Source organism: Rhinichthys klamathensis, unplaced genomic scaffold, assembly GCF_029890125.1.
Source record: "Rhinichthys klamathensis goyatoka isolate OS25496 unplaced genomic scaffold, OSU_Roscu_1.1 h1tg000582l_1, whole genome shotgun sequence".
NCBI classification, from domain to species: Eukaryota; Metazoa; Chordata; class Actinopteri; order Cypriniformes; family Leuciscidae; genus Rhinichthys; species Rhinichthys klamathensis.
Genome location: NW_026607044.1, coordinates 184,869 through 198,120, shown reverse-complemented (window position 1 = coordinate 198,120; position 13,252 = coordinate 184,869). Strand labels below are relative to the sequence as shown.

General features: G+C 38.4%; 1 protein-coding gene across 1 annotated transcript in view; it reads right to left on the bottom strand.

Annotated features, from left to right (window-relative positions):
• slc39a4 (solute carrier family 39 member 4) overlaps nucleotides 1-13,043 on the bottom strand; it is a 28,646-nt gene extending 15,603 nt beyond the window's left edge. Inside the window, exons 1-5 of the mRNA XM_056240150.1 lie at nucleotides 12,749-13,043; nucleotides 5,727-5,931; nucleotides 4,854-4,987; nucleotides 3,879-4,050; nucleotides 1,748-1,920 (exon numbers count right to left, since the gene is read on the bottom strand). Of these exons, the coding sequence (XP_056096125.1) occupies nucleotides 1,748-1,920; nucleotides 3,879-4,050; nucleotides 4,854-4,987; nucleotides 5,727-5,931; nucleotides 12,749-12,949 (885 nt within the window). The 5' untranslated portion in view covers nucleotides 12,950-13,043. The remainder of the gene's footprint in view (nucleotides 1-1,747; nucleotides 1,921-3,878; nucleotides 4,051-4,853; nucleotides 4,988-5,726; nucleotides 5,932-12,748) is intronic.
• Between the last annotated feature and the right edge of the window lie 209 nt (nucleotides 13,044-13,252).

Here is a 13,252-nt window from a genome sequence, read left to right as displayed (position 1 = left end):
CATAGTATTTTTTATATGATCTTTGTTTTATTTACAACTATGAATTTTTTTTTTTACATTGTATATCGTTGCATGAAGAGTTCGACATGCCAGCGTTATGAAATATGAAATAAACACTCCTTTGCCCTTTCAGGTGCATTCAGAGATACAGGCTAACCTGCGTTTGGCAGCGCGCCTCGTGATTTGGGATGGACTGTACTAATAAGAAGATACAATCATGATAGTGTGACATGAACTGATATTTCAAGGTCAGAATACTAAACGATTCTACAATAACAGCACAGGTTAAAGCAGGGTGGTTATTGTTAACTAAAACTATTACAAATATTTTTTATTAATTGAAATGAAGCTGAAATTTTTATGAAAACTCTGTCAGTATTTACTCTCCCTCATGTTGTTCAACCCCGTAAGACTTTCCTTCATCTTCGGGACACAAATTAAGATATTTCTGATTAAATGTGAGAGCTGGATCACTCCTCCATAGGCTTCTTAAGGGATTGAAACTTGTTCCCCGAAAAGTTATTAAAGACCCACTCCGATGAAAATAATGTTTTTCTAGGTGTTAACATGTTCTTGTGGCATTTTTCTGATGTTAGAGGACATATCTTGAGAAAAATCAGCTCAAAGTTGTATTTCTGAGTATTTCTACATTCAAATGGCTGTGAATCAGTAGCAGACGCTAAAATGCCGGCTAAAATCGACTGGAGTTGTGACGTAGTAACTCCACTGGGCGTCTCCACACGCGACGTCTTGGAGTGAAATAATGATCGGTGATCGGTGATAACTTTGATTAACTTCGGATAATAATAATCAACGTGTATATAATACTGTTGCCCCACCGGTATTGGGGGTGTAAGCTAGCGGGAGAGACAGAGCTCTCAGCAACGGGCAGGGGGAGGGTCGTCTCCGTGCCAACGGCTCCGCCCACAACGCAGAGGCGAATTGCTAATGAGCTACTGCCGCTCTGCTGAAGCGAAGTCCCAGAAAACGGCACAGGTTTTGTGATTTTGGCTAAAAATGGCATAATCATAATTTAAAGACCACTGGGAATGTTTAAAAATAGCTCAAAATATGATCGGAGTGGGACTTTAAAGACATTGTTAAAATAGTCCAAGTGACTACAGTGGCTCAACCTTAAGTTTATCAAGCGTCGAGAATACTTTTTATGCGAAAAAAATAAATAAAAAAATAACGACTTCAACTCTTCATTTCCTTCTCTGTGGGCCTTGAGTGAGTTCTCGTAGTGTAACAGCGCAGCGCTTCTGGTGTACGTCACACGCATCACACACATGACCAGCGTCGGCCAATAGTGAGCCTACGTGTGACGTACACTGACGTGTTTGCGAACACTATTAGACTAAGTCGTGAACTCACCCGAGGCTCACAAAAAATACCATGAAGCCTATGGAGGAGTGATCCAGCTCTCAGATTTAATCAAAAATATCTTAATTTGTGTTCTGAAGATGAACGGGGTTGAACAACATGAGAGTAATTACTGACAGAGTTTTCATTTTTGGGTGAACTAACCCTTTAAAAATGCTTGCTGTTTTCTCAGAGTTTTAATTTTTGGGTGAACTGTCCCTTTAACTACTAACTGAAAACAAGTTCTAAAATTAGTAAAAATAAAAATAAAAGCCAAATAAAAATATACTAAAAAAATCATAAAAGAACATCATAAAATTACTAAAAATACAGTAACTCTAGTATATAACTGAAAAATGAAGGCTGTGTTGGTGTGTTTTCTGACCGCGGGCAGCAGATGCAGCAGAGCGTCTCCCGTCAGAGATCCCACCGCGAGACTGATGCAGAACTGGATGCAGAGCTCGAACACTCGCGTGCAGGCCGAGAACAGCAGCACCACGATCCCACACATGGCCATCAGACAGATGATGAGGTTCGCCAGCGTGGCGTATCCGTATCCTGCGCACAAAACAAGATCACTTCGGTTAATAAATACAATTCATACTTCCAAATAAAGGTGTCTTTTACAACACTTTTTCACTAATTGAGATTAAATTATACTGTATGAGTTTATTTTGAGATCTTTAGGTCTTTAACAGTTTTAGGTTTTTTTTTTAAATATTAAACTAAACTATTATTTATTATATAAACTATTTTTTGGAGATTTTCAGTTTTTTTTTTTGCATTGTGACATTGTCCATTACAATTAGGCACATTTTCTCCTAAAGTTAAATTCAGTACAACAATTACTACCATGACACATACTAGTGTTATTATAGTTAAAGGTGCAAAACGCAAGTCTCTGAGTTTTTGCAGAACTACGCCCCCTCTGGCGACAAGCGAAACTGCAACCAGAGTTGTGCACGCTCATGGACCACACGCATCTTTTATTGGATATGTTTCATGTTGTACTATTCTTCCGAACACAATTCCTAGTTTACTGTTCACTAACAATGGTAGTAAAACCGTATCTAGCTTACGCTAAAGCATTACACATTTTACGCATCGTCATTTGTTGTCATGCATAGATTGGCCGTATCAGACATTAGAGACTGGGCTATATCTTACCGTTTTATCAAGAAAAAAGCCAACTGAGGATCCCGTTTGAGACCAAGAGCAGACCGGAGATCTCTCCATTTGTTGAATGCCTCCCGAGGTTGACTCTCGTCTGACTCCGACGCCTGTCTGACTCCAGTTTGGACCTTTTGGTGGCACTAGACAACATTTTTCTTTTCTTTACTTTACGTGGAGTTTGCGTTGGGGTTTGGAATGGACTACGAGCCGGTCTCTTTGAATCCATCTTCTACCTTTGACGCACGAGTTGTCTTCGCTGATGCGGAGAATGGCGGCGCCGGCGAATACACAAACCTGCGAGAGGTTGGTGAGCGTGAACGCGCATGACGTCACGCCCAGTCTCAAATTCGAGCCCGAATCCCTCTTATATATTTTACTGTACAGGATTATAGAGGCAATCTCAGTGCGCAGAGAAGGGCTCGTTCAGCCCATCAGGCAGTTCTTTAAGCATGTATAGGATAGAAAAACAGGTATTTTTAACATGAAAAGTTGCGCAATGCACCTTTAACTAAAACTAAAACTTAAATTAAAACCATGAAAAATGCTTTGTTTTAAATTAAATAAATGTTAACAGAAATAAAGTAAAACAAAAAAAACTTTTTATTTATTTCATTTTGTTTCATCATTTCCCATTTTTGTCTAGTTTAACTTGATGTTTTAAAATAAGTGAAACTCTTTTTTAAATTAATAAAAACTATATAGCCTAAAAACTAATAAAAACAACAAAAATCCCACAACAAAATTCAAATGAAAATATAAAAAAATAATACAAACTATATGATTATCTCAATGATGCATATACTTACAAATCTACTTTACTTTAAATGTTATTAATGATTATTATTTTTATTAGAATGTTATTTCTATTATCATTATAAATAATATACAGTATATTATTATTGTTAATGTGCTTAAACATTTAAGGCAGCAACTTTTTTTACAGCATTGTTTTTCTAATGGCTTAAGTACAATCAACTTGGATGTTTAGGTCATTTCAACTTAAATTACATTAAAAAGTTTAAAAAAAATGAGTTGAATCTTCTCAAATTAAATGAAATGTCAAAACACGTCATAACTTAATAATCATGTAATTTTTTTTTCAGTGTATGTCAGATTGCAATATCTGACATACACTTATATTTTTTTGGTGAGATATGATTGTTTATTAGCCTACAGTACATGTTTATTAGCCATGTATATTTCATTATCCAATCTTCGATTCTACCATTACGTATTGTTATGGTGGTACATTATGAGCATATTTGAATCAACAAAGTAGACTGTAGTAGTTCAAGGAGGTTGGTATGATAACATATAATATATAATTTGATCAGGTCACTCACTCTCTGCGGTGCTGAGAGAATCAGGGCTCGTCGGTGTAGGACTGATCTCAGAACAGCCTTGGCTGAGGATCTGCTGGATCAGGGCAGGACTGAGCTCTGTGAACTGATCCCGGGTCAGTGATGAAGAGTTCAGGCCGTAGATCCTCCACAGGTCTTCCGCGCTGAAACAGGCCTGTGTGCACAACATAATCCACACGGACACATGCAAATCAACAAATGCATAAAACATTTGTTGGCATTAATATTTCATTTCACACCGCAGCGCTGCCGATGCTCTGATATTCACGCGTGAAACACTCAAATTAACTATTTGCTGAAATATTAATTCCACGGATGTCAGATGACAGGTCTTATTTAGACAGCGTGTGAGCTTAAAGAAATGGGAAATATTAATCATGATTAAAAACGAGCTCAGATCATATGTACTGCTTATTTCCCTCTGATTATGTGGACTGATGAAACATGCAGTGCGTGTCACAACATCTATCAAAAGAAATAAACATTAATGGACGCCACTGACACTTCATGTTACAGGCCTCCAAATCATTTCTCACGCAGTCACATGATTGCTCTCTTCGTCAAGTGCCACGGCTAAATGATTCGATTTCAGAGGCGTGCAAAGATTTCCCATGATGCCCCATAAAAGGGAAAAGCCACAATTTTATGTTGCTGTAAGTTTTTGTAAACCTCAGAAACTGGAATTGGAATTTGAATGATAAAAGTGTAAATGCTATTCAAAGGTTGGTTGACACACAGGAAATGCATTCTGGGAAATAACATATTCGTCCAAGTTAATGAAAAAAGAAATGGTGTGAGTTTTGAGTTAATGTGTTCAAATGTAGTACTTTGTTTGTTTAATGATTGATTACCACAGGGTTTCCTGAACTGGGTTTGGGAGTTAAATATGTTAATGATTCATTTAATTGCAAAAAAAAGTAAGTAACATGTAAATATGTGAGTTTCTCTGTAGATTACCGTGTCCCAGCTGCTGTTGGTCCGATGACTCTCTGCAAGACTTTGCTTGTTGGTCTTCCTCCTGTGATCGTGATCGTGATCATGGTCATGTTCCTCTCCGCCCAGGTTTAAGGTCTTTAGAAGCTCTTCAAAATCTGACAACAATAACATTATTTAAAAAAGTCACGATCAGAAGTGCAAATATGTTAATAGTTCAGAACATTAATGACCACATCATTGTTTTTTCTTTGTACAAGGACGTCAAAGAGCGCATCCAGTCTAATCAGCCAATAGCTACTGGTTTACATCACAGATGAACCAGAACAAAAACACATGTGACAAAACAAAATACTTTATGATAGGGAAGTATAAAGTAGAGTGTTACTGTCAGCGCAATTCTCACTTTATAACACGCAATTGTGAGTTTATTTCACGCTAATCTGACTTTATAACTCGCAATTGAGACTTTATATCACACAATTGTGAGATAAAAGATGAAAGATAGAATTGTGAGATAAAAAGTCGCAATTACGAATCACGAACATATATTATGTAAACACAATATTTTATTCTGGATGCGATTAATCTCGATTAATTGTTTCCCAGCACTAATAAATTAAAATATCAGTTAGTTTCCAATTAATGTTAACATGTATAATTTTTGTACTAAGATATCTAAAACTAAAAATGAAATGAAATAAAAAGGTTTAAAAACGACTAATAATGACAAACTTGCTTAAACTTTAACTAAAATGAAAACTGAAAATATAGTAGTTGCCAAGGTTTTCCCATCTAATATTTCTATTTTATTTCAGTTTTATTTCAATAGAGTCTGAGCCTAGTGGTATGAAATGGAAATGCTTTGGTCAAAAGAGGATTATCAGCCAGTCATACCGTGAAGCGTGAGGTTTCCCGAGCCGAAGCGGCTGAAGATGTAATCCAGGAAGAACTGGCGCTCAGGAAACACGTGTGCTTTAATGCAGTCTCCTCTCAGAGCGTGATAGAGGACGTTCCCCATCACAGCGTCCAGCTCCACGTGCACATGATCTCCGTGAGGAGAACTGCTCTCCTCCACGATGTCCTTCAGAGAGACACAGGGCTAAACGAGAAGCACAAGACACATGTGTCCGTCAGCATGAAGTGTCCAGCCTCGCTGTCATTCTCAACAGCACAAGTTGCAATTAGCCTTTGCAATCATTTTACATTCCAGATAGCCGTTGTCATGAATTATGTGGCTGTTGTTCCTTTTTTGGCCATGTGAGGTCCTCAGTGTTTTTCTTTTGTTGTTTTATGCCTGCCACATGTTCTCATTATTGATTTATTAGTTTCACCTGAACCTTGTTAAGCTGCCTATTTAAAACCCTGTTGTCTTGTGTTCTTTTCTTGTTTTGACTAAGGGGGCTTTTACACTGGGCTCGTTTGCTGCGGTCCGAGCGCGTTTGTTTCCGGCGTCCCCCGCAGCGTTGGTCTGGTTTCACACTCAACTTGATTCTATCGAACCCTGGTGCGTTTGCGTGCAGATGACGTCATCGCAAACGTGCACGGCGCATGATAGAAAACAGAACGCGGGTCAATATTTTTTTTTTTTTTTATTAATTCGCTGCTATTATGCGCAGTTGAGTGAACACTGCAGGTTTACTGTGCGTGTGTCACATAAGGTGGACTTCTGCTGCTTGCAAACGGACTCTTTTTAGGAGACTTTTTCCAACTTTGTTGCCCTGATTCCACGCGCAATGCACGAATACACTGCAGGCTCACTCTCGCTCGTATCCAAGGTAAATCATCAACACAATCATCCCTTACAAGCGTTTTATTTAACTAAATACATCACAATAAGCTAAAAACGCATGCGCAGGTTACTTTACTTCCTGAACAAGTGTGCACCCGAGTCCGTGTTGCTTTCACATTCACGCGAACCGCGGCACGGTTCGGGAGCAAATGAACTCAGACCACCTCTTCCAGGTAGTCTCGGGTTCGGTACCCCAGTGCGCACCCGGGTCCCATGACAGCGTTCACATTAGCGATTTTTCATGCGAACCGTGCCCCGTTCCGAACTAAACTGCCAGTGTGAAAGCCCCCTAAAACTGTCCATGAGTTATTATTCAGAGTATTTTCCCCCTGTGATTGCTGTTTGTTACCAACCTGTACATGCCTTTTTGGATTACAAGTTTGCCTCCTGCTTCTGGATTATTCACTGATTCTGACTGAGATAGTGGACTTTGAGCTTTGCCTGGATTGTACTTTTTGTTTTTGCCTGTTCCTTGTTGGATACTTTTGCCCTGCTTTTCAAGTAAAGCCCTTGAACTGAGTTACTGTCTCTGTCTCTGCATTCTGAGTTGAATACACCACATTGTAGTGATGTCTCGAGACCGGTCTCGAGACCACTTTTACGTGGTCTCGGTCTTGTCACGGCCTTGACGGTCTTTGGTCTCGGTCTTGTCTTGGTCTCGGACCTCTCGGTCTTGTCTAGGTCTCGCTGTCTCAGACCGACATAGTGGTCAGGGGATTGAGCAATACAATACTACAATATCCACGACGATATCCGCAACGTATTGAAGCGCGCGTCCGAGTGAAGACAGTGCGGTGCGCGCGAGCCACGCGAGAAAACACTGTATCCGCGCTACTGATCGCAGCGGCAACGAGCACTTTGATCACTTGATTTAAAAAACACATATCAGTGACATGATGGGTTTTACCTTCATTCAGGAGATTTTGGGTAACTGCACAACTGACAGATGACTTTGAGCGCACCGCCAACGGTGTGTGTGTGTGTGTGTGTAACCATAGCGACAAAAACGACCAACTTTCGGATCCTGCACTTAAGCCTATAATTTCGTTTTTAAAAATATAATTATGTATTTAAAAGTTGCAGAATGGATTCATTTGGAGACTTTGAAATCAGCAGAGATAGGCAGGCAAATGCAAAACAACATTTGACAAGTTATTGCTTAGCTTCAACACTAATGTTTTTTTCCCCTCCGGTCTCGACTTGGTCTCGGTCTTAGTCTCGACTTGGTCTGTCTTGGTCTTGGTCTTGGTCTTGTCTTGGTCTCGATACCATCTGGTCTTGGTAGTGTCTTGGTCTCGGTTTAGGCGGTCTAGACTACAAGTCTACCACATTGTGGCACCGAGGTAGTGCTTCTCCCTGCTACGCAGGAGACCCGGGTTCGATTCCCAGTCGAACATAACAGCAAGACTGAGCCAAGAACTCAAGACAACAGGGTTTTAAATAGGCAGCTTAACAAGGTTCAGGTGAAACTAATAAATCAATAATAATGAGAACATGTGGCAGGCATAAAACAACAAAAGAAAAACACTGAGGACCTCACATGGCCAAAAAAGGAACAACAGCCACATAATTCATGACACCGTGAGCAGTGTCGGGGGAAACTCATTACAAGTAACTTGAGTTACGTAATCAGATTACTTTTAAAAGTAATACATTATTTTTCAATTTACACCAAAATATCTAAGTTACTTTTTCACATGTATTGACTGACAGGCAGCTCTCCTGTCCCGATGTTGGGAGAAATAAAGTGAGGAGGAGTTGTGTGTGTGTGTGTGTGTGTGTGTGTGTGTGCGTGCGCTGTGTGAACATGATGGTTATTTCAGTTCTAGACTAAATGTGAACATGCATTTACTCATCTCACTTGCACGAAAACATTCAGTATTCCTCAAAATGAATAAAAACAGTAAAATGCAACCTCAGAATTTTACGCAAAACATTTATAATTAACTATATTAAATCACACAAATCTACTTTATGTATTTAATCTCAATTTATTAACCAATGTCTTTGCTGCTGACCTTCCAATGGTCTAATCTAATCATACCAATAATCAAAAATGACATTAGATTTAGTAATAAGAGTGTTGAACTTCCTTCTCCTATATTGTTCTTTAATCCAGAACAGCAGAACGGTTTGTTTCTACTGTACAGGCATAAATATATTAAATATAAATATGCATTTCCCTCAGCCTGAGGCTTATAACATTTGCCAAAAATGTAACTTTTTTTTTATGTTATTAAAAAACAAACGAGCAAACCCAGCCCAGGTGAAAAAAAGTAACACAAAAGTAATGTAACGCATCACTTTTCATAAAAAGTAACTAAGTAACACAATTAGTTACTTTTTAGTAACGTAATATTGTAATGCATTACTTTTAAAAGTAACTTTCCCCAACACTGACCGTGAGCATGCACTAAACAACATGAAAATAAAAAATGATACACACCTCATGTGTGTCGGGCTGATAGTACTTCTCAATATCATGAAACAGCTTCTCCAAACCCTCATATTCAGTGATGTCCCCGTGAGGAGGATGAGCGGTGGTGGAGGTGTTGTGATCGTGGTCGTGGCCGAGGATGGTTTGGATCAAGCGATCGGTCTCGACGCCCCATCGGCCCTCGCGTACGGCCCCGCAGGTCTCAGCCGGAGCGCTCAGGAACAAACAGCATCCAGGAGCCACGGTGAAGAAGTCCTCCATCAGGAGCCCCTGCGAGCCGCTGTAGTTCAACAGCTGATGGAGAGCCTCCACTGACACACACTGAGAGAGAGAGCGAGAGAGAGAGAGAGAGAGAGAGAGAGAGAGAGAGAGAGAGAGAGAGAGAGAGAGAGAGAGAGAGAGAGAGAGAGAGAGAGAGAGAGAGAGAGAGATATCGATCAATATAATCACGGATGCATAGAGTTCAATATTGCGCTTTTTCAAGAAATCCCAGAAATATGAGCGAGGAAAAAAAGTGGCATTTACTTCACAGCAAGTGAAGCTGCACCTGAGGCTTCCCATTTCCAGGACACGCCGATTTCATCACTGGACCACGACACAAATCGGCACAATGCCAAATGATTTTGTCTCATTATTGCAGCGGAAACAACTTAAAGGGGTGGTTGAGTATGATTTCACTTTTCTAACTTTAGTTAGTGTGTAATGTTGCTGTTTGAGCACAAACAACATCTGCAAAGTTACAACGCTCAAAGTTCAAAGCAAAGGACGATATTTGCTTTTAAAGAAATTACTTTTTAAGGACTACAACAAACAGCTGGTAGAACTACACAAGCTTCCTCCGGGGTTTGTGACATCACAAACATAAAATTAACATAAACCCCTCCCCCGAGAACACGCAAGCAGTGTTGAGATAACTTTTATAAGAAATCACAGAAAGATGAGCGAGAAAGAGGAAAACACTGGAGGCTTCCCGTTTCCAGGACAAGCATATTTCATCACTGGACTATAATGAGACTTCCACGACACAAATCGGCACATTACCAAGTGATTTTGTCTCATTATGACAGCGGAAACAACCTAAAATACTCTGTCATTTATGGTCATACGAGTAGGCTAATGCATCATTGGAAACTGTAAAGGGTCTATAATAAAAAACTCTTTTTTATTTGTGTACACTCACAATAAAAACGAAATATTGCGCTTCTGTTGCGTTTAGGCTACTAGCAAGCTTTTGTGTGCCGTCTGAACGCTTGATTGGGTTGGTGCGTAGATCGTCTTTTCTTCACATAAAAGATAACAAATAACAGATGTAATTTCCATCACTTTATAGCTCATCAAATCGATAATTTGACGATTTCAACTTTAAGTTATACAAGATTCAACTAGACAAGATTTAAAAAAAAAGAGTTGAAATGACTTGTACAGCCAATTTGATTTTACTTAAAAAATGTAACTCAAAATTTTGAGAACTGAGATATAAACTCACAATTCTGAGAAAAAAGTCAGAGTTTTTTCTTTAGAATTGAACTTTATATAAAACAAATTTATATCTTGCGATTCTTACGTTATAACTCGCATTTGTAAAATTGAAAATTGAAAAAAAAAAGTCAGAATAGACTTTTAAAAAAAATCTTAAATCGTTTTATTCCATGGCGGAAACAAGCTTCCATATAGTCTAGATAAGAAACTATATAATTGTTGTATTTAATGCAACTGTTTTGTATTTAAATAAAGACAATATACAGGCAAAACCATTGTTTTTTCTTTCTTGCCAATTTTTTTCAAGTCAATTTTGAGATTTTAGGCTAATTTTGGTTCCATAACATGTCTTCTTTCAGCTAGCAGAAATAAAACATCCAAAATACACACATTTAAGTGTTTATTTTATTGCACGTTATGTATTTGCATATGTAGATTTCAAATTTTTATGCCTATATCTCTAAAGACCGTTAGTTTTTTTCCCAATCAGAAGTCTCCACACCAGCAGCTTTACATACACCAAACTTTACCGTTTTAAACATATTAATATTCTGAAGGGTTTCAGAGGGGTTTGTTTACACAGTATATCATTTATATAAAATGTTCTTCCTAAAAACAGGCTGTTGACATTATTTTCAGAGTGATAAAGTGATAACTCTAATATGTTGACAAAATCAAACAAGAATTTTGGCCTTGGCTTCATCAATGTTCTGGAAATATGTGCAAATAATTGCATATTTAATTAGAAAATGACTCATTTGCAAATGTAAACATGACATTTCAGAAATCTTTTAATACAAAACAATTAAATGTATGGTGAACAATCAACTGGAGAAGTATGGGTTGCTCTTGTTGTTGTTTTTGCCTTAAACAAGCATTCTGAGAATCTGAGATTAAGTCAGAATTTAACTGATTAATTAATTTAATTTGAAAATAATATTCCATTCAGCCTTTTTGTGGAAATCTGTGGCTACTAACAAACCTCAAACTCTTGAAAAGTTACAATAGAAAAGATAATATTTAACCCACTTAAAAAACACTTTTTTTGGACAAACACTAATCTCCAATTACATATAAATAAGTGATCTTCAAAGTAATAAAGTTCAATGTACAAAACTTTCTTACAGTAGAATACAGTAGAACTGTGGGACACGTTAACTACCACTGTCATCAAAAAAAGAAAGATTTAAGTATCTTACTATTGAGCAGACCCACAATAATTTACTAACGCTTTACAATAGTAATTTTATATTAGTCTGTATCAAATACAGTACACGTGCTGTTTTATGTGTTTCACCACTTCAAAAAACTTGCAAGCCTATATGATTATTGATTAAATAAACTATAAAAATATCTGATCTCTGGATAATTTCAGCAAAAAGTTTTCAATCAGATTATTTTATAAAACCATGGGGTCACTGTTCATAATTTGCACTGTTGCTAATATATTTCGTAATGCAAATCTGTTTTCTGATTAAAAAGTCAAAAGTCCAGTTACACAAACGCCTTTTAGTAATATGGTGATCAAGATGGTTATGTTGGTTTCAAACACATATTCTGTAGTTTTGTGAATTCAATAAAACCATAATGGAAAAAATGATAAGGGGAGTGAAACCTGTTTTTATTCCCCCCATAGCTAACTGACAAGCTGGGGTAAGTTGTCACATCTGATTTTATATATTTTTTGTTGTTTAATTAATTGTTTTTGCATTTCATAGTTGTTTTAATTTTACAGTAAAGACTAATCCAGTGTAAATAATACAGATGTGTCACACAGGTCCGCGCTGTGACAACATGCCCCAATAGCGGCCAACAGGTCCTGAATGAACGGTCTCTTTAATACACTCGAAAAGTATTTTTTTTTCACACCACATGACTACATATAAGACGATTAAAATGGTGTAAAGCTTAAAAAAACTTCGTGACCAGAAAAAGCACACGTCCCCTTTAAACATTTAACCTGTTCGACACTTTGAATTTTTTTTTTTTTTGTCAACAGCACCGATTCTTTATTTCCCTTACACATGATTTATTCTTCCCAAACCCTTCGTAATTTTTGTTTTTAGCTCATATTTTTCTGTAAGATTGTATTTTAGCCCATTTAACAGTAATTTACGAGACTTTTCTTCAGTCAGGTGTAGCGCACGAGCCTTCAGCCGCCGCGGGCGCGCGCTGGACCTCGACCTCTCCAAAAGTGCGCACATAACCTACCTTTCCACACGACACACCGAAACACTGCACACGGTTCTCCAACCGCTCAAACGCCGAGACAAGAGCATCTTCTGTGAGGAACTCTTCACCTGGAGCCAGCAAATCCACAACTTTCGCGTAAATGTCCTTTTTATCGCCTCGCGCGCCGGAAAACACGCCGAGGCTGGCGAAGCAAAGCACTAGAATAACTCTAGTCTCCATAATCTGTGTGTTTTATCCTGTGTTTCGGTGTTAAGAGGGTTTTTCGGGGGAGGTATAGGTCCGAGAGACTGCACACAAACACACACAGAGCAGCTTAAGAGATCCTCACACCTGCTCAGGTACAGGCTCTTCTAGCTCTCTGATTGGTCACTTCTCCTCCTGCTCTCAAACACGTCTCATAAAGGAGGGAAGCTTTCGCTCACCTGAGCTGAGGGCTTCGGACAGGGGCTTCCCTGTGTAAAGATCGCATTTCAGGACTTTGCAGCACTTGCCCTCAAGGAATAATGCCAAATATGTGATATT